The sequence below is a fragment of the Thunnus albacares genome, chromosome 17, assembly GCF_914725855.1.
Source record: "Thunnus albacares chromosome 17, fThuAlb1.1, whole genome shotgun sequence".
NCBI lineage: Eukaryota > Metazoa > Chordata > Actinopteri > Scombriformes > Scombridae > Thunnus > Thunnus albacares.
Genome location: NC_058122.1, coordinates 20,532,959 through 20,554,512, shown reverse-complemented (window position 1 = coordinate 20,554,512; position 21,554 = coordinate 20,532,959). Strand labels below are relative to the sequence as shown.

The following is a 21,554-nucleotide window of genomic DNA, read 5'->3' as shown; positions in this document are numbered from 1 at the left end:
ATGAGCGCAGAAACACACACTACCAGAAGGAAACAGTTACAGGACGCAGCTGCAGCAGCGCCGCAGTTCACGGCCAAACCCTGAGCAGAGACGCTTTGTCTTTTTTTTTTTTTATCTTTCTTTCCTTCGGCTCCTCCGCGCTGACACCTCCGCCTGTTGCTCACTTTGTCTGATTGTACAGTGTTTTCTGTCGCTGTTGGGAGCATGGCTGCCATCAAAGCTTTGGAGCAATGGTGTAAAACGCAATGTGAAGGCTACAGAGATGTGGCCATCACCAACATGACGACTTCATTCAGGAGCGGGTTGGCTTTCTGTGCGCTTATCCACAAGTACAGACCGGACCTGATGTAAGTATTTAACGTTGAAGACCTAGTTTAACCTTAATCCCACCGATCCTAGAGCTACTTTTTGTCATATCTCACAGGTGCTTTATTGTATCATCCCTATTTTTCATGACTTTACCAATCAATTTCATCCTAATGACTTCATATAATTGTTTTCTGTTTTAATTAGTGCTTTTTAAAAAATACCAATGTATTGGGGTTCTGGGGGACCCCAGTCAAAAGCACCCAGTTTCCGCCTATCCAGTTTCAATGGATGGAACTATTTAGTGAGTTCATGTTTGCCTTGTGTCCTAATTTAAACTATCACACACTATCAGGGGTGTAGGGGAACTCTATCAATCATTTTGAAGGCTTTGTGGAAAGATTGTACTTAGGTACTTCAGAACTAATAATGTTTTGAGAGGAAGTAAGTTAACTTTTTACTATGATGGTTGTTTCTTACAGTAATTTGTTCTCGGGGTCCCCAGGGACCCCAGTTTGTAGTCCTTGTGTGATAAATATGTTGGTAGGATGAAGGTTAAATGTGGTGAAATTGTGCTGGGGTTTGGTTGGGTGCTTAAGTGAAAAGTCTTGGAGCAGCCCAAAGTACAATATTGATCTAAAAGTAATTTTTAGTCAGATTTTTTGTGTTTTTTTTCCCCCAATCTTAAAACAGTTTTTTTCAGTGGTCCTTTAAGTTTTATTAGTAGTGTTAGTTCTGTTGTTTTTAAATATTATATCTAAGGAAACCCAGCATATAGGGTATACGAGTGATAAATGTAAGTATAATTATAGCTCAAATAAAACGTCTCTCTTTTGTGAATTGTTTTCCCAGAGATTATGACTCACTCAGAATGGAGGATGTGTTTGAGAACAACAGCCTGGTAAGATATGTCAAGTTGTTCAACCTATTGTTGCACTGAGTGGAGCAGACTTCATACTCAAGCTGCGAAATCTGATGTAGCACAACACATCCACTTCATTAACCCCCCAGACACAATGAAAGCACATCCGGCAACACACACAGACACACACACACACACACACACAGACACACAGTATTTGTTCTTGCCTTGGCATTTATGCAGTAGATTGGTTAAATATTTAGCCATTCCCACAGATTAACAGCACAGCACTGTAAACCAAAGCCACCTGGTAAACTGTGTCTTTCTACAAATTTTCAGCTCCCCTCAAATTTTAAAATTCCTAAATCTTTACTCTTGCTTTTGTCCACTTGACCTCATTTATGTTGTTATCCCCTGCATGACCCGAACTGCCCAGCTGGGACTTTTCCATTATTTAGTCTTCTTCCATTTTCTTCCAGTTTCCTCTGAGGATTACAGGCCTCCCAGAGCGCTACAGTATGCAGTCTGTACAAGTTCTTTTAAAGGCCAACTTCCTTGTTGTCCAGGGTGGTCCTGGTAGTGTCAGCAACAAACCTGAGCTCAGGGGGGAGGCTCTCCAGGCTATTTATTTTGAATGAGGCTTGCTGTCATCTGCCACTTGATCCTCAAGATGACAGTTCTCTTGAAGACACAGTTGTATACCTCTTGAAGGATATGCAAGAAGAAAGACTTTAAACCATAGTTGTAGCTAAAGAATAGTGTGTTTGATGAGGTTTAAGGTTTGCTCAGATGTTGAAGATGTTCCCCTCGCTGTAACGAAACATGAGAATGTGACCAGCTTGGTAATTCACACCCTTCTATTTTTCATGAATAGCGTCATGTTTCTCACAGGTGGTTATTTCAGGAGTTGTTCAATAAGAAATTGCCTTTAGTTTGCAGAACACACCTCACACATCCAGAGATTCTTTATTTTTTTTTCGTGCTCCTCTTCTTTGACGTTGGCAGACTTGGTATTCAAGTAAGGCTTTACTTTAAATTTAATGAGCATGCCCAGACTGATCCTAAACAATGCCCTGATATCCTGCTCCCTCCATCCTCTTTCTTATCCCTACAAGCTCACAGGAAGTGTGCTATTCATTATACAGCCCTTTTCAGACCTCTCCGGGCCATGCCACAGACTGCGCCTCGTCTATTTAAAGGAGGCTGTATTGTCTGACATTGTTGCACATGCTGTAATTGTAGGAGCTGACATTACTGTGCCCAGTGAATACCATGCTTGGTTCTGTTTACTTGGTCCAACATACACTAACCATTAAATGGTGTCTTGGCTGAAGTTGAGAGTTCTTGGTTAAACTGTTTTTTCTTTTTGTCAAGGCTTTTCAGGTCGCAGAGGAGAAGCTGGGGATTCCGGCTTTGTTAGATGCAGAGGACATGGTGGCTTTAAGGATCCCAGACAGGCTCAGCATTCTTACCTACGTCTCCCAGTACCACAACTACTTCAAAGGACAGCCTCCCAGTGAGAATATGGCTAGTTTAAACATCCTTAGCAACTGTGTAGATAATCTTGATGTGCATCCTCGTAACCATGCAGATTTTTTCACTTCAAGGATCTTTCTTACATATTTCCCTTTTTAGGTTTAGGCTGAGGTATATTGTTTCTCTGTTGTGCTGCGGTGTGATGTTTGACACTAATAGTGGTTTTTACTTTTCCTCAGTGGGAGGTGTAAAAAGGCCAGCAGAGGGCTCCAAGGAGGAGCCATCAGAGAAGAAAAATCTCCCTGTGGTTGCCAAAAGCTTTGTGTCTAAAACCACCACCGAGAATCGTTTCCCTCCAACTCGCACAGCCCAGACCTCACCCAAGTTTGCCAGGGTTGCTGCTCAGGTCAGTACTCATGTCATCATGGCACTTGAAGTTACACTAGTGTTTGTAATACATTTTGATTGTCTTGTACTGTTACATCTTACCATGAGCTGTGGTTTGATTGCTTTTTTATTATATTTTAAGAACAAGGAGGTGTTCGTGTTTCCTGTGGGTTAGTTAAATGTAGTATCTCTTGACAGAGGGTTACCTCAGTTTTAGTTTTCTTTCACAGAAGGCGGTTTTGGCGGAAAATGTCAACAAAAATGGGACTCTCAATAGCAAATGCGTTGCTTGCAAGAGTCACGTTCATCTGGTTCAACGGCACTTTGTGGAGGGCAAGCTCTATCACAGAAGCTGTTTCAAGTAAGAACTTAAGTTATGTTGATGAGCTGTACTTTCCTATTTCATACTGTGTATGTTGCACTGATTTTAATGCTAATAAACTCACAACAGATGCAGTGAATGCTCCAGCGTGCTCCATGTAGGAGGCTACAAACCCGGTAAGGAGCCAGACACTTTTATCTGTAACGCCCACCAGAACAGTTGCAAACCGTCCTCCTCTGAGATCAAAAACGGACCCACCAGTTCATCTGGGCAACTAAATAGTGCCAGCAAGACCCAGCCTGCGCCATGCCCCTCCTCTGTGCTGTCAGCCCCACTAGATATGGTTCTGAAGCCAGTCAGTGCCAGTCAACCTTCGCATTCCTGGACAGCCTCAGCCCAGAGGACTCAGACGGCCCGGCAGAGGTTTTTCCAGGATGCTCAACCAGTCACAGAGGCCTCAATAGATGACAGGAAGCCGACAGAGCCCTCAAATGTTTTGGGAAGACCAAAGGTCTCACTGAGTCCTGATGATGAGAAGAACAGAACCAGGACAGTGATTGGAAAGAAACTAGCAGAGCAAAACTGCAACAATAACAACAAACACCCATTCACCATCCGATCAGCAGAGAGACGGTGAATATTGCACTCTGTATACTTTCTGTGGCCTTGAGTAGATTCGTCTTTGCAATAGACTTGGATACTTCTAGTCTTTCCTACTATCTGTATGGTTTTGTTATTAAGGTTAATGGTGAGGGCTTTCCCGCTCTGCAGGTTTGGAGATGAGCCAAGTTCAGTTGACAACCCCGGTCTGAGAAAGGATAAATACAGCCAAGGCCCAGCAGGAAACTTGGCAGGACAGAGTTCCACCAGCCAGACAAACAATAAGGAATCGCCATGTCTGAAGACCATCAACGAAGACAACACAAGGCCAACAACTGTACACACAACCGCCAAAGGCAAGCAGTACTAAATACATTCCACTTGTTTCTGATCCATTATTTGACATCTAGCCAACATCCACCCACCCCTGATTCTCTGTCTGTCTCAGAACGCATTCATAGAAAACAAAGCCCTTTTGTCATTTTTTTGGCCTATTTATACAGCCAGCACATCTAGCATGATGTCAACTCAGTGTTGTAATGAACTATGAAAGTTCACGTGTTGATGGATATGCATGAATGGCTGCAACATCCTGCCAGTTGGTAGCTTTGCAGAAACACAACATCAGATTATCAGCATTTGTAAAAGTCTTGCTCTCATGGAAATTAATTCAGTTGCTTCCTAATGGACTTGTGTTTGTGCACAGATTAGAGCATCATTTGGGTCTTTTAATACAGATGTGCAGGTGAAGATCAGCTACTTTGTTGTGGGATACTAGATAATGAAAATTAGCTTTGAGTGAACAATTTATTGCTAAAGAAAGTTAATGTGCTAATTTCTAACTTGTTTTGAAATTAGAGCTGAAATGATTACATAAAAGCAATTGCCAACTTTTTGATAATCGATTAATAGTTTCATTTTTTAAAGGTGAAGTGTGTAGATTTTAGTGGCGTCTAGCGGAATGGCAATGTAAGCAATGTATAATCACCTGAAAATAAGAATCGTTGTGTTTTCGTCACCTTAGAATGAGCCCTTTATATCTACATAGGGAGCAGGTCCTCTTCTACAGAGCCATGTTGCTTCGCCATGTATCTACAGTAGCCCAGAACAGACAAACCAAACACTGGCAAACCTTTCGTGTTTATCGTGAGTTTCATGGCCGCCGTAGGTTGGAAGGGGAAGCAGGGGAGTATTCAGTTAGTTGCAATCTGTAACCTCACCGCTAGATGTCAGTAAATCCTACACACTGGTCCTATAAGCAAAAATGTCAATCATTTTCTGGTTCCAGTCTCTCAAATCTGGGGATTTGCTTTGTTTTATATCTTTGTAAATGGAATAATATCCTTGGGTTTTGTAAAATTTTTTTTTTGACTAAACAAGTAATTTGAAGAGGTAACCTTTAAAGCTCTGGGAAATATTGTGATGGGCATTTTTCACTAATCTCTGACATTTCATAGATAAAATTACTAATCAGTTTAATCAAAAAAAAATTGTCGCCACCTTAATTGAAATTAAGCATGAAGTCAATAGTTATAAGTAAAAAAACTTTACTATCATCCTTTTTATTTTTGTCATTCGTTCACTTTTTCTGTCTAAATCTCTTTGTCTGCAGATCCAGCCTATGAGCGGCAAACAAACGTCAACCCTGTGAAAACCGAACCAGCACTAAGGTAAGTCTGTGCAACCATTTTAATAACCACTGTTACTTCATTACTCACTAAGCTGGGAGCGGGAAGTTCACACAGGTGGTGGAAAAAAGAAAGATTTGTCTTTTTAAAGACTCCTGACCATTCAGCTTATTCACTCTCCAGAATGCAGAGTCATCGAGCTTCGCCCATCTTTGTTATTGTTGACTGGCTCAGAGTTCAGCCGCTAGCTCTGTCCCCATCCTAACAAGCCCCAAGGAGTGCCACGCCTGAACTTTTCCTACTCTAACACTAGATTCACTCATTTCTATCCCCTGCTGATGACTCTTCCATTTCACCTCCTTTCTCATTACAAAATAAAGAGGTGAGGCCTTATTCTTATATTTTCATTCTTTATGTTAAGCCTATAGATGTTACATCTGTGTCAGATAAATGCTCTACTTCTACACCATGTTTCTTTTAATGGTCACACAATGAAAAGGCTAATTTAATTGTGTCTTTCTTCCAGAGATTCTGAAGCCTCTACTGAGCAACATAAGCCTGGATTCACGTCCATGACTTCCCCTAATGTCTCCATCAGTGCAACAAGGCCTCCCTCAGCTCCAACACCCGCAGCACCTCCAGTTAGCTTTCCTCTGTTTGATCCTGCACACTTCAGAGAAGTCACTCCCCAGAAACCTCAGCATAGCTCTGGAAACCTGGGTGAGTCACCTCTTAGCATTTATAATAAGATATTTGTCTTCCAGTGGGATCAATTTATATCAGTTGAATGTTGGATATCAAAAAGCACCATGTTTAGAATTTACTCTTCTTCAATGCTATATTATCTAAGCGCATTGTGGCATAACACATGCTTGAAACATTTTTTAAAACTTGTGTGTTTAAAAAAAAAAAAAAGACAAAAGGCTTAATCGATCTGTAAAGTAATTACTTTTTGTCATTCAGTCATATGTGTTGGTTACATAAATTGATTTTGTTAACCTCCGGACAGAAACACGCTAGCTGCGTCCCCCTGTTTCCAGTCTTTATGCTAAGCTAACTGGCTGCTGACTTTATATGTTGTGTACATACATTGATCTTCTCTAGTTCTCAGCAAGAAAGCAAATAAGTGTATCTCCTGAAATGTGGAACTATTCCTTTAAGTTTATGGCAAATCCAACATTTTGAAATTTTGTCTAGCTCAATTTGCTTCCATGCTAAAGGCTTTCTAATCCACACGCACTGATTCCTACATGGACATGCTTTTTTGTGTTTGTTTTCTTGTGATTTTTTTCATTTCAAACCATTTGCAGATTGAACTTATTGCAGATCAACACACAGTAAACCTCCCTGTCCTTATTTTAGCTGTTAAACATGAGGGTCACTCGCCTGTAAAATCCCCACCAAGACGGCCAGCTGTAGAATCTATTAGCTCCCCAACCACTGCTCCAGACAGTCACGGACATCCGTCAGGTAGGTTTGAAGCTTTTTTTTTTTTTTTTTTTTTTTAAATGTCATCATCTGAAGCACACGCACATGTCCTCAGCCATCTTGTTGATTACATACTGTATGAGCAGTCATTTTAAATGAAAATAAATCAGGTGAAGTCATATGTGACAATGCTTTTCTGAAAAGCTGCCATGAAAGGACTATCTAATCCTATTTTATCTACCTCTTAGGTGCTAAAAAGGGAAAGTATTTGTCACCCACCAACGCCTCCAGGACTGAAATGAGGTCACCCTCTGTAAGTTCCCTCCATTAAGTCTCTTAAGAGATTAATTAACAGCTCTACAAATATGCTGTCATTACATTCCCAGCAAAAAAAAAAAAAAAATGGACGACCTTCTTCACATTTAAGTTTCTAAAGTAAGAATTTTCAAATTTAAGTTATCTATACTTGAACGTGACTCTTTAAGTTCTTTGTTTTAAATCAGGTGAAGTCTTATAACATCCCGGTGGAGCAGATTGAGAGGGAGCTGATTGATATTGAAACAAACCTGGCACAATTGGAGAAGGAGGGTGTGGAGCTGGAAAAGAAACTCCGCAGCTGTGAGGAAGGTACTTTTCCTCGTCAACCCCCCCCCCCCCCTCCCTTCCCTTCCCTTCCCCTGCAACTGGACATTTTTTCCCACTTCTTGTTTAGGCGAGCAAATAAAATTGAATGTTGACATGTCAAACGCAAGCTATGCAATTTTGAAAATAAACAGTCCCTCAAACAACTCACTTATTCTGCGACGGAAGATGTCAATGGTCACTTTTGCTCTCTTGCAGTGAATAACCTCGACACAAACTTTGATATTTTATTGTATTTGTGCAAACTGCTGAGTCCCACCGCTGCTTCAGTGAGAGTATCTCTGGTGAAGAAACGTCCTGGTTGTTTCACTCAGGACACACACACACACACACATACTGATTCACTCACCGTCAGCTGGAGGTTGGCTGGTGTGTGTGTGTGTGGGATTTACCTGCCATTTCTATTACTGTTTCTCCAGCCAAATGAGGTGAGAGGCACAGACAGCCCACAGGGAGGTTGCTTCCCTTTTGAGGTAGTGGGAGTAGGGGGCCTGATTGCTTTGCTCAAGGTCAACATGACTCGGGTATAGTAATATATATTCTGGTCGATTGCGTACTGCTTTTCCACGCGCCACCCAGGAAGCCTGAGCATGGCCAGAATTTGACATCAATTGCACACCACCTAGGAGATCATCTACCTCTCGACTGGAATTTGTCGGTGTAAAAACTAAACCCTGGCACTCGAGTTCGATTCAGAATAAAAAATCATGTTTGTTCTGGTGATGGCAGGATGTGGACTGTCTTGTCCTCGGTGTCTGAGATCACTCTTTGTGATCTCAGTGTTTTTGGTGTGTGTTGATTGATTTGCCTCTAATTAGGATTGGCAAATTTTCAATCTAAAAATCAATTGATCCACCTACTCAGTTATTCTAGTCTGTCTTGGTGAAGCAGAAAATGCAAGCTGTGGACAATTCTGCTCAGTGCTGTGTCGCAGTGTCTATCCTAATACTTAAGTGGGACCAACAAAATCACTAAAACTGTATATAGGAAGTTGGGTAAATAGGTAAAATTGGTATTTGGTATTTGGCAAGGACTTTTTGAGCTTCTTCCTTTCCTTTCAGATTGCAAAGCACATAAAAAAGCCAATCCCTACTGGATTTTTTGCTAAATCATTATTAAATATATGATGAAGACAAATATGTACTTCTTCATGTATTCCCTCTTTGTTGCTCTACATCCTCAGCATATTAAGATGTTTGAGTGTTTAGATAAGAGAATCATATAATACATGCTGGGAAAGCTGGGGTCTCTATATTTACTGTAGGGCTGCAACTAGCAATTATTATTTTATCTAGTAATTTGCTGATGTTTTTTTCTCAATTAAACAATTAATCGTCACCTATTTAAAATGGTTGTTTTGTGTGACCAACACTTAATAGTTTTCGGTTTAATATCATGACTAAGAAAATCAGCAAATCCTCACGTGAGAAACTGGAACTAGAGAATTCGGGGCGTTTTTTTGCTCGAAAACTGACTAAAAGTGATGATCATAATGGTTGCAGATTATTTTTAGTTGATCATAATCATATAATCTAAAATGAACTGTTTTTAGAAAATGAATTGAACCCAATTTAAAATGAAATATTTGCCAAAGCTTTCAGCAAAATAAAGGAAAATTGCGCTCTAATCTGAAGAATATGCAACAACATGGATGACTAATAATAATAATTATACTGTAAATGAGGACAGATTTATTTTAACATCTTTGTTCTACAGCATTAGACAGTCATGTTGACTGGTCATTAAATTTAAAGTGTCAGATTCATGATTACCCTCAGCATTGCAGGGCTCCATTTTAAGGTGCAGGGCTGTGTGTTATTGGCTGCTACAGTCCCCTTTTTTAAGAACAGTGTTGACATGGTCCCAAGAGGTGAGTCACACTCACTCATTACAAACCTGCACCCTGCTGCTTACTGGCCAAATGATCCAAAAACCTAATGTGTTATTGCACCTAATTTTATTATTGTGTCACTAATACAGACCGGTTAAGAGCTGGTTAAATTAGAACGCAATTCTGGATGAAGGGAGGCTTCTTTGTTGTTTTTGAAATTATCTCATTTAGTATATTTGAAATCATCTAATTATATGTTGTGGATAAAAGCAAACAGAATAATCTGACAGTTCTTTACCCTCATTCACTGTATCATTTATGCCAGAGAAAGGCATAAATGTTATTTAAATGTTTCTGTCTGAGCTTAATTCAGTCCTGCAGGATTTCATTTACTCACAAGACAGAAATACATTTTATTTTATACACATCCTGCTTTTTATATATATATATTTACTTTAACTTGTTGTGTTTTTCAGAGGGAGAGGGGGACATACTGATGGACCCACTCATGGTCGACTGGTTCAACCTCATTCGAAAGAAGCAGATGTACATTAGGAAGGAATCAGAGCTTGTATACATGTGAGTACTGCCTGCATATTGCTTAAAACTTGAAGGGCAAATTCACAGTGAGATTGTTAAATGACTTCCCATTTTATTGTGTCTGAGCTTATTTGTTTTCTTTCAGTTGAAGTTGTAATTAACACAGTCTGTTTTACTTTGTGCCAAAAAGGCTATTTTTCTAAATTTTCAATTATATAAAACAACTCCTCACCTTAAGGTATTTTCCTATATTTTTCCTCTGAGATTGTAGCCCGTTATAATTTTCATTATTCCCTTATTTGACGCCACACACGTCCTCTCTGCCACTGGGAAGAATCAATCAAACTTTTTAGCTGTCAAATGAAACACATTTTCTCAAGATTATTTACAGTTTTGGGATAAATGTGACATGCATAACAGATCATCTTAACCTTTTTCTTTTCTTTTCTCTTTTTTATTTGCATGTGATAAATGAATGCTCATCTCAGAGCCAGGACACAGGAGCTGGAGCAGCAGCAGCCAGGTGTTGAGGGGGAACTTCGCAGGCTGCTGGAGAAGCCAGGTAAGAGACAACAGGCTCTCTGCTCAACATCAACTCTGTTTTTTTTCCTCTTTTTCCAACACTCAAGTCTGTCAACTTGGTATCACAGATCATTTAAAGTCCATAGAGGAGCAACAGCGGGAGAAGAAGTTGATGCAGAGACTAATGGAGATTGTGGATGGCAGAAATGCAATTGTTGAGGTTCTGGATGAAGACAGGCTGAGGTAACACAGTGCATTTTAATGTAATTAACTGTTACATTACAGGAGTGATCACTGATAATATAACACTTTGTTATGCAAACAAAAGAAACGAGCTTACCGGAATTAATATTTAATCATTTTCAGGGAAGTGGAGGAGGATAAAGAGTTGAATGAAATGATGCAAAATCTTGGTAAGTATTGTAGAAAATACTTTTCTTTTGGATGTTTTTACCATATATAATATACTATATAATTTTATAATATATTTTTTTTGGTGAACAGGAGTAAAGAAAGCCAAAAATAAGAGGAAATCCTCCATTTCAAAACTGTTCAGACGAAGAAGTAAGAGGCGAGTGGAATGATCCTCAAGGGATTTTTTACTAAACTTTTATTCCCTGCTACATGAACAGAAAATATGTTTATGATGATTAAATTATTATAATTATAATTATTATTTTTAATTTTAGCAATTTTAAGATTTTTATACTTAAGTACTGTATTACATATTGTACTGTAGTGCGTTAATGAGAAGGTAAAGGAAGATGAAGATGTCAAATTAAGAAGCATATTGGATCAAATCATTTGTTTTGTCTTGTCTGTGTTTCACTTTCTAAATGTTCACTTAAATGTCACTGTGGTTTAAGATTCACACTTCAGTTTGCTGTTACTTGTGTTAGATTGTTCTATATAGGTTATGTTTCCATCCACATTTCTCACAGAGGGTGTCTTGTATATTCACAATTGTTTTTCACTATTTTTTTCTTGTCTTATTATGTGGCAAATGCTGCTGCAAACATTTCAAGCGTCACAAAACACAATGCCACCATTTATGGATGTGTTTATATGAAGATACTGTATATTTATTCAATGACTGGAATGAGGTATCTGATTCATCCTTTTAGCAGATTAAGTTGCACTGGGTCAAAAAACTGGGATGTTGGGGAGTTCAAATCATAAATTACAATTTCCACAGAGAACACTGGCTGTTCCACATGCAAATATGAATGAGCAGAATAAATGTATAATCCTTCAACAACAGTCTTCATCCAAAATGAAATTATTTCAGTATTCATTTAATAACGGATTTTAACAAATTTCCCTGTAAGGATATTAGCAGGAGAAAAAGCCTTGACAATTAAGTTTGAATTGCTGTGGAGTGCAACATGGAGAGCCACACATGTTGAGCAGCCCTGTTGTAGACCGTCGTTCCTCTCTCATATTGTACTGTAGGTGGCAGCCTGGGTATGCTGTATCACAAGGCGAGAACTTGAAAATCCAATTTGCCACAGTACAGACAGTTAATTTCTTTGCTAATTTTATAAATGCTGCAAAAATGTTCAGCTGTGCTGATGCAATAATGTTATGTGAAAGAGGATTAGGTAGAGCAGTAGCTTATGGCTGGGGAAGGCTTATAAACTATAGGTTGTATTGAGCTCTTTATCTTCAAACCTGGTTTAATTAAACATTACTCTTTACTAATATCTGCATCAGAATGGCTCGGCACCTGAGCTATTAAAATGTTCAAACGACGTGTGTAGTCGCTCATCTGTGAAAATGGCATTTGCAGTGCTCGTGAGGAATGTACTGTAATGTTGCATTTTAGAAGCATTATTGAATGGTATGTACTTGTACACTATTTATAGTATTTTAAACTTCAACACTGTTGTCCAATAAATCCTTTGAAGATTACTGTGTGTGTGAGTGTGAGGTTGAATTATTTACTTAATATCTTCTTTCGGTACACATCTCTCTATTTAAACATATCACTGAACTTTTTATCATTCCACTCCCCATGTTACAAGCTTCACCAGTGACTGTTGATTCAACGAGTGCCGAGATCAGACGTTGCTTTCAGTGAGAAACCAACAATGCTGCAACTCCTTTTTTGCATTAAAGCTGTGCAGTGATCAGAGCTGCATCAATGTATGCTTTGCTTTTTTTTTTTTTTTTTTTTTAATAAGGCTTTTTTTTTTTTTTTTTTAGGATGGCATCAAGATAATTCACTGGCGTCAATATATTTGCAGCTACTTACAAACTACATATCCCTCATTTTGAGATGCATGAAATTGTGATCATGAACTTGGAACACAATCTTTCTAGCTGAGCAGAGTTGGGGATGATATTGGTACAAAATGCCATGCGTGATGTGGGTGACAGTCGAGACTGAATGTGTGATATTAGAGTTAATTAAAGCTTTGCGCCCCATCTACTGCAAATGCTTGCACTTCTGCAATTAAGAATCAAAGGCGAGGGCTTAGTGTCAGGGGGGTGTCTAATACATGGTTTTAACAGGAATGGGACCTGATTTGCCAAGCTCCTAGCGACAAGCATTAACAACAGCCTCAAATTAGAGGGACATTAATATTCATAAGTAAAACAATTCATCCTGTGAATGTGTGATGAAATGGAATCCTCTGAGGTGAGCTCTTGTGTCCAGGCTGCCATCGTTCATTAAAATATGCCATTACCCATGAAGTGCTTAATCTTTATGAAAGGGTGGTAAAATCTGTTTGAACTGCGCTGACAGAAAGGTGGAAATTGTGATATTGTTCAGCACCTTACATTATGTTAATCCTGTGCATTTTTTTTTTTTTTTTTTTTTAATGTGATGATGTCCAACGATATAGCTTTCTATATGGCTCGTTAGCTGAATTGTTTAGAATTCCTGAATGAAAATGTGCAGGGTGTACAGTCTCTGCTTGTGCACATTGACATTAGTCTGTTATTCTGTTAATAAGACGAGAGTGCTTTGTAATGTTTTAGGTTAGTCGTTGTACGTTGCTACTTGCAACACAATCTAAATTCTCTGCCTCTGTGTGCGTGTGTGCGTGTGTGTGTGTGTGTGTGTGTGTCGTCTTATTCCAGTCTCTGCCAGAGTCTCTGCCACTAGCCTGTAATTATGATCCTCGAGGTAATTTTATCAGGCTCATTAGCTCTGATGAGTAAACGAGAAGCGTGCCTCTAATTTATTGGCCATCCAGGCTGGAGACTTAATTCTCATCAGAGAGATCATAATATTTGTACAGAGAGACAGATATACAGTACATATACTCAGCTGCAAGACTCCTAGAGTAACACAGAGGCTGAGACTTTTTGTGACTTAAAACCAATAATTACACTCATGACATGAAGACTGTTTGCATAATTGGGCATGTGCTAAAATTATTTTCCATAGATGTCATTCTGATGAGCAGGGCACAAAAAACATTGTCTCTTTTTGATTCAGGCATGATTTCGAATGAAAGCCATTGTTTGTATTCTGCCGAGTCTTGTAACTTTATCTTCCTGCACAAAATTAGATTCTCACACCTCTGCAAACAAAATTGCATTGTTTTGTTCCCTGTTCAATAGAGATGATCCATTTTCTGTGTCAGAGAATGTGTTAAGGGAGCGGGGTAAATATGCTCACAATTTTCAGTGTGTAGAAATTTGCATTGAGGGGAAATTATGCATGCTGGCTAGTGGAAATGAAATGTATAAAGTGCATGACTGGTAGACTTGACAAGTGCAGCTTTCATCCATCTCAAATGAATAATTTTCACTTCCCTTAAACATCCTTAATCCAACCATGTTATCAGCGGGCATGCAGGATTCTGCCAGACTTTCTCCTTAACGGCACAGCAACTTTCAACTTGCCTGAGATTCTGCACTGCAGTTGCTTACCACATGGTCTTAGGGACTCACTCTTATCCTTTCCTGCTGGTTTTGTGGATCAGTAAAATTCCTTCAAAACACAATATATACATAACGCAAGTCTTAATAGATAGCAGAATGTCTCACTCTACCCTCTGTGCTGCCTCAGAGGTCGACTTAATGCACTGTATTTTACCTCTGATTCACATTGGCACACAACTCAGAGGATGGTGTCTAAAAAACCTATTTGTTCGGCAGCCCTTTGTCCTCTATTTCAAATTTCAGTGACAGACCCTTCCACGCTAGTATAACATGGTTTGGAAATTCATATGGCCGTAAAGGGATAGAGAAGGATATTCATGGTAAATTACTCATTTACAGCACGGCATTCAGCAGTTTGACTTGTTATTTTGGGGACATTTTCTTGCTCGGGTGTATTTTACAGTCTTCTCCACTGAAATACGTACTTATGATGATAATACTATATTCCTCCCTCTACACCCCAATCCTTTTAATTTATGCATTGTGGCATATTTTCTAAATACTACTGACAATAAACAATTAAATGTGTAATTGGTGTTTATGCTGCTAATCCTTGTGATAGCCTCTAATATGAAGGGTTACCTGGCTATTTTCAATATCCACTTCCACAGAAGCCTTGGTTTGCGATAAGAATATTAACCTCATCAATTTCAGGTAACTTTCAACGCTTTAACATCTTGTCTTAAAGACCTACGTGTTAGCAGGAGTCTCAGCCTTGGCATTTAGTGACATTTTAAGCCTTTTAACAGAATCCAGACAGGGATTTGCAGTTTCCACCAAAGGAAAATAATTTATATCCTCCTTTCTGAGAAACTGTGGGTAGAGGGATTAAATGCACCAGAGAGATTTGTATGTGGTGCAAGTAAAACAATATTGTGACTCAGTTAATACATTTCCTACCATCCACTTTCATGTTTTGAGGAAGTCGTGAGTTGTTACTCATCGGGCTGAAGTTGGCTTTGATGCTTTTCTTGTTAGATTTTCTCATTCTAGAGGTTTTAAGTGTGTAGGTCATAGTGATGACAGCACCGTGTACCTGAACTCCTCTTATAACACTGCTATGAGACACCTTAAATAAGTGTGTGTAGTGTCTGAGGCAATGACGAGTCTGACCCGGACCAGTTATTTTGCATTCCCTCCTAATCAAACTTGTTTAAAACCTTTGGAACAACCAAATGCTTCCACTTCTCTAAGAGTTATATTTAAAACATAATGATGTCTTGTGCAAAAAAAAGGAAAAAAAAAAAACATTTCTGAATGACAGTTTGGAACACAAAAGGTCCTTTCTGTGTGCCGGATGGGTTGTGGACTGTGTATCTGCCAGTGTGTGCCATGGCTGCTGTGTAGTGGAGACATGCAGGGCTCTGTTCTCTCTGTGGGCAGGCAGCTTTGATGCACTGCCTCTCTTATCTCATGCCTGGCAAGGTTAATGAAGTGGTGGCACTTTTGGAGGAAGTAGAAATGGGATGAGTAGCAAAGACCAGAGGAAGCTTGGAGATGAAACGTCCTGCTCTTAGCGGCTGTAAGTGGCAATTTTGGTGAATTACATAGACAATAAGAAAGGCGGTTGTCATCCTCTTAAACACAACAGTCGTCTGAATCAGGAATGGTTGATTGCATCTCTTTCAGCGTGGTTCATATTAAATTACATTAGCATTTAGGCATCACTTGTAACTTGATCTGTCAAACATGTCCTTATAAGGCCATGTTAGTGTTTCTATGAAGCATTTAAGTCATGTTTTTGTGCTCTGCAATGTTATGAATTGTATTATTTTGGAGACTAACATGCAAAAGGACATTACAGCACCTTGAAACCTGGAAATTGACTTGTGAAATGCTAAACAGTCTAAGTTGTTTTCCATCTTTGAGTGTCAGATCATTCCTCATTTGAATCAGGAGAGCTCATATGGTTTTCAGCAGGGTGTAGTCTGGTTCAGTCATTTGAAGAAGGACTTCTGAAAACACACAGTGCCTTTGTAAGGGGCAACAAGTCTCACTTAAAGTGAAAGAGTTGGATTATTTTATTTGTAATAACTGTCTTGGAAGTTGGCTCGTGGTTACAGCTTAAACAAAGGGCACTAATGCCACCTTAATATAAATATAATAACAGGTGATGTACTGCTAATGCTCTATATTCCTTAGCTTTTTGGTTTTAATATTCCAATTCCCTTTGCATCTATATGAGCTAATAGGTAAACAGTTCTGAATGGAAGAAATGAAGCAGGTCTACATGCCAATGAATTAGCATATAGATGAGTTCATCTCATACAAATAGTGCTCTTTTGCCCAGAACTCCCTGTGCTGAGCAAAGATCATGTATGTAAAGTATGCATGCAGAAAATGTAAATTAATCCATTTCAATCATCATTCAATCTAATAAGATTTTTTTTTTCCCTTCCCTTCTCTCGTTTGTCCCTCGTTGCTCAAATGTCCAGAAATATTGAGAGGGCGGTCAAACTATTCCCCCGAAGCAGCTTAATTGTTTAATAAAAAAAAAAAAAAGGGGACAAAATGGGGAAAAAACATAAACATAGAAGGAAAGCAGACGTAAAATTGATGTCAATTACAAATAAGCACCAGAATAATTTGCATGTGGATTAGACAAAGGCTGAATTCAGTTGTAGATAAATAAATGGCACCTCAGTGTTGCTTAAATCATATAATACTTTGATTTTTTTAAAGCAGAGATTCCATAAAAGGAGTGCCATTGACCGTATGTTTTGTATTTGATCCTCATTATTGTAATTCCATAAACAAACACTGCCTCTGTGAAACACAACTATTTGTTACATAGCTCTTGTTAATATGCTAAAAGAAGCTTATAGAATTGGGTCAGCTAATTAAGCAATTAGCTTATTTCAGCTCTGTGGTCAGGCTGTTACTAATCTATGGCATTGTGAGCCCAGATCTGCCAAAACCGAGAGGCTTGTGTGTCTGTGTCTCCCATCCCGTCTGACAAAGGATCATGTTTGAAGCAATCCTTCCCCTCCGCAGAAAGGCACAAGACTTGTCTGTTCACTAATGCTCACGTTTCTCATGCAAATCCCTGGAATTGAATAGGTTGTTTATTGTCTAGTTAATATATTGAGACATTTATGTAGTGCTGTTGAAGTGTTTGCTCTCTGCATTTGTAGCTGTGTTAACACACATGAAATCCCTGACAGATTAGAGTTTGATAGCATGAAAGCCATGATGAATGTTGGTGGCTTTTAGCAGAGCCCACCACGTGGCGCCTTACCAGGCATCTGACAGAGTTAGGCAGAGTGACTGTGGAACGGCAAATACATCAGTGTTGTCATTTCATGAAACTTTCTTTCATGGTTTGCTGACCGTGTATCTTAAAATGGGATTGTTCGACGTTTGGGGTATTTCCCCCTCATTATCCAGATTGCAATAAACTTATGGGTACATTTGAATGTCTTGTGCAATTTTAGGGTATGCTACAATGTGAGCTTAGCTTAGCTTGAGCTACTTGATACTTGTCTGTGGGATCAGTAGCAGCCAGTGCTCAGTAGGCAAATACATGTTCATCACTGAGGGTTTCATACTTTGTACTCATAGCCTTTAGTTGTATTAACAAAGATTTTTTATGAGTACACATTAAATTTGAACTCTATATACTTGTTGCCCTGCATATGAATAAAAAGTGGATTGGATGTTTGATGAAATCTTGTTTTTTTTGTTAATAGTCATATCATGTGTAGTTTAGTTAACAGTGGGTTCTCATTGTTTTAGTTTTACAGCCTACAACTTTACTGTTTTGCGTGACTGTCACTACTCTTATCAGCATTGTTTCCTGAGGAAGTGGGCAGCGGTTTTCAGTGGAAAAAGCTCTAAAACCCCATTTTACACTGCTTGTGCAACATTAAATGGCAGACAGACAAAATTAGACTTTTGCTGTGTAGTTGTAATTTAAATTTATTTCAGTCTGTAATACACATACAAATAAAAAGGCAATTACTCAAATACCACAGTTGGAAACAATACAACACAATAACACAACATAAAGATGTATGCCTTCCAAAAAAGGTGTGGACTACAGCCACAGTTTATTATGGCCACCATTTTTTAGAACACATCTTATTTAACGTAAAGAGGTAACATAAAAATAAAAAAGCGACACATTTATTTACTAAAAAGATTTCTCCCTCAGGAGAACAAAGTTAAAAGAGAGTAAATGTTGGACTTACATTCATCAGGTGGGCAGAAATGTGACTCCAAATGAATGTTGCTTTGTGTCTGCTGCATGTGTAAATGGGCAACTCTTTGCTAAGTTCACCATAACAGCCTCATAAGGTGATGATATGTCAGTGTTGTGTTTATAGCTTTTTCCGCTGCCTCCAAATGGCCAAAAAATCCTTATTATAGATTTGAAATTGCATAATTGCCTATGTGCTTATCTCATTTATATATCTGTCTCAGTATTTATGAAACTGAACTATCCATAAAAAAGGCTAGTAAAGCTGATTTTTTGTTTTTTTTGTGATGTGTAAAAAACATATCTATTACAAAATGTTGCTGAGATTTGTGAGAGTATCCCTTAAAATCAACTTAATCACTGCAATAACTATATAATATATACATAATATATTTGCATTAGTGTAACCAGGTTAAATGGGCAAAAAGTAATCAGATTACAACTTTAACATGTTTGCTTTTCCATCACTAGGGATAGTGAATTAGTGGCAACTTATTTTAAAGCTTATACTTAAGGCTTGATACTCAATAATTTCAGTTTCAGGTTAGATATCTACACATGAATGAATCTGTTTACAAATACAGTCTTCTGCTCTGTGTGAGTGTCATCTGTGCTGCTGAATGAATGGTAACCTTGTCATTTACAATAGTTAAAAGGTTGTGATGCTATAGAATTCTAGTATATTTTTATGCTATAGTATGCTAATAGCAATTTAATGAGAGAAATCTGAGTGAGAAGTGTACCTAATTAAAGGAAAAGGCTTGAAATGCATTGTTAACGGGTCAGAGAGACACCACTTATGGCCATGATGATGATATGCAAGGTGTGGAAATGCATTTCCAATCTCCCTGGCTTGAGCCCATCAGTTTCCATTCAGAAGTGTGTGCACTTGTTCATTAAGCTTATGCATATCATCAACTGGTGCACTCATTCTATCAGGCAGATATGGCAGGGATAAAACGATGTGAAGGATGGAAATTCAAACAACCATTCTCATTTGCAAAGGTCATTAAAGCCTGGCATACATTAGAAAATCTGCTAATTATGAAATGGCTTAACTCCACATTCAGTGGGATTATGTCTGCTCATTTAGAATATGTTGATCCCCTCCCTTACTCGTCACAAGACAGTTGATGTATGGGACTTGTGGCACAAAACTAATGTTCCCAGTGCTTGTCGGTCATCTTAACTGACTGTAAGAAGTCCATAAAAGTGGCCGTCTTGTACTGAATGAATATCTGCATCAACACTACAAGACTGACATAAGTTTTGGAGCTGCTGGGAAAATCTGTTGTACTGATGATATTTGGCTCAGCTGCTTCGTCTTCTTTATTTTACATTAAACTCACTGAGCAAATAAACTTTGTATCCACAAACAATAATCACTGTTAAACAGGTGACTAAAACCATTAAGTCCATCTACATACAGGATAACATACTGCTGTAATTTACTCTGAGGTGACATTATTCTGGTATTTGGATATCAATATACAATATGCATTGGTGCTGCAATGCATATACTATATGGCAGAATAAGTAATGCAACATAAACTGTATATGACTTAAAAAATGTGATGCATCAGTCAGTAGGTGAAGTTATGCTCAGTTACAGTCCCTTGGTTCAAGAGGAATACTTGTTCTTTGAAAAAGTCTGAAATCTTTTGGGTTCTTTTCTTTTGTGTATTACTGTAAGTTACCGTAATACTACACAGAAATCTCTTCTTCCTTGAAATGATATACATATTGTACTATCTTTAAAAGAAAATATGTAATATAGTACTATATTTGCACTGTGATTTTTTTTTTTTAAAAAAGCTAATCATGCTCTCAACAAGAACTTCAGACACCCACAAAATTATTTAGTGACACAAGTGCAAAAGGAAAGCTGAACACAATTATCTATGAAATTCAGACAAAGCAGTCAACATGTACTATAACTGCCAAAATTTGGATTATTATTATGAAGACCTACTGAATAGTGATGCTACAGTATGCAATCGAATACAGTATTAAAATATGCACGTGATGCTCCACAGTTACAGTCAGGCATGTCGTCCTTCTGCATCAGTCACAAACACATACAGTACTTAATGCCATACACATCAGTATAAAGTCTCTATAATATTCTCGATTTTTTTCAGGATTATTTTTAAAAAGCTTCAAAAAAAGTTGATATCATGAAATTTTTGGAAAGTATACTCTACAAATGCACAGCGCCATTCATTCATTAAAGAGTTTTTTTTTTTTGGAAAAAAGCTGTTTTAATATTCCTTTTCTAAATAAATTCATGTGTTTTCAGCAGTTACTCTTTTATTGTAGATGTTCAAATCATCCAAATATTTGCTTTCAGTTTCTTATATAGTATATGAAATACGTATTTGTCAAGAGGCCATAGTTGTTGCCATGGAGGGAACGTCACTTTTATGGTCTCAATTTGCAATTCACTTAATTTAGACTTATATGAGTTGAATTGGTACAAAGTCCAATACAATTATACAATATATTACAATTCTATATGTAATTAAACTATTTACAAAAGAAGACAGTATGTTTACACAGATTAAAATATCGTTCTTCACTTTGTCAAATTCATTGTAATGAATCTTAAATGGAGATTTGAATAATGAACAAGATGTTTTTATTTGAAAAGTAAGGAATCATAAAGTATAGTCAAGACAATTTCCATCATTTATCTGTGTTGGTTCATTTTTCTTACGTCAGATTTTTGCACTGACATATTATACTATATATACTATACTATATTATACTATATATTTCTTATAAGAACTGATTCAACTTCTGTCCTTTTGACTGTAATTCACAGTTAACTCAACAACTTACCTCCAATAAGGCTTGTTGCAAGTATATAATTGACTGAAAATCTTCCCAGAGAATTTACTTTAGAAAATTGAACC

The 21,554-nt window shown here is 38.0% G+C and overlaps 1 protein-coding gene across 1 annotated transcript; it reads left to right on the top strand.

Moving 5' to 3' along the window:
* Positions 1-12,455, top strand: micall2a (mical-like 2a). The gene is made up of 17 exons (XM_044332516.1): positions 1-347; positions 1,159-1,207; positions 2,543-2,684; positions 2,884-3,050; positions 3,262-3,392; positions 3,483-3,986; positions 4,125-4,309; positions 5,566-5,623; positions 6,108-6,301; positions 6,944-7,051; positions 7,258-7,322; positions 7,513-7,636; positions 9,959-10,061; positions 10,511-10,584; positions 10,673-10,787; positions 10,911-10,957; positions 11,049-12,455. The coding sequence occupies exons 1-17, from the start codon at positions 205-207 to the stop codon at positions 11,126-11,128; spliced, it is 2,289 nt and encodes a 762-aa protein (XP_044188451.1). The 5' UTR covers positions 1-204; the 3' UTR covers positions 11,129-12,455.
* Positions 12,456-21,554: the final 9,099 nt, after the last annotated feature.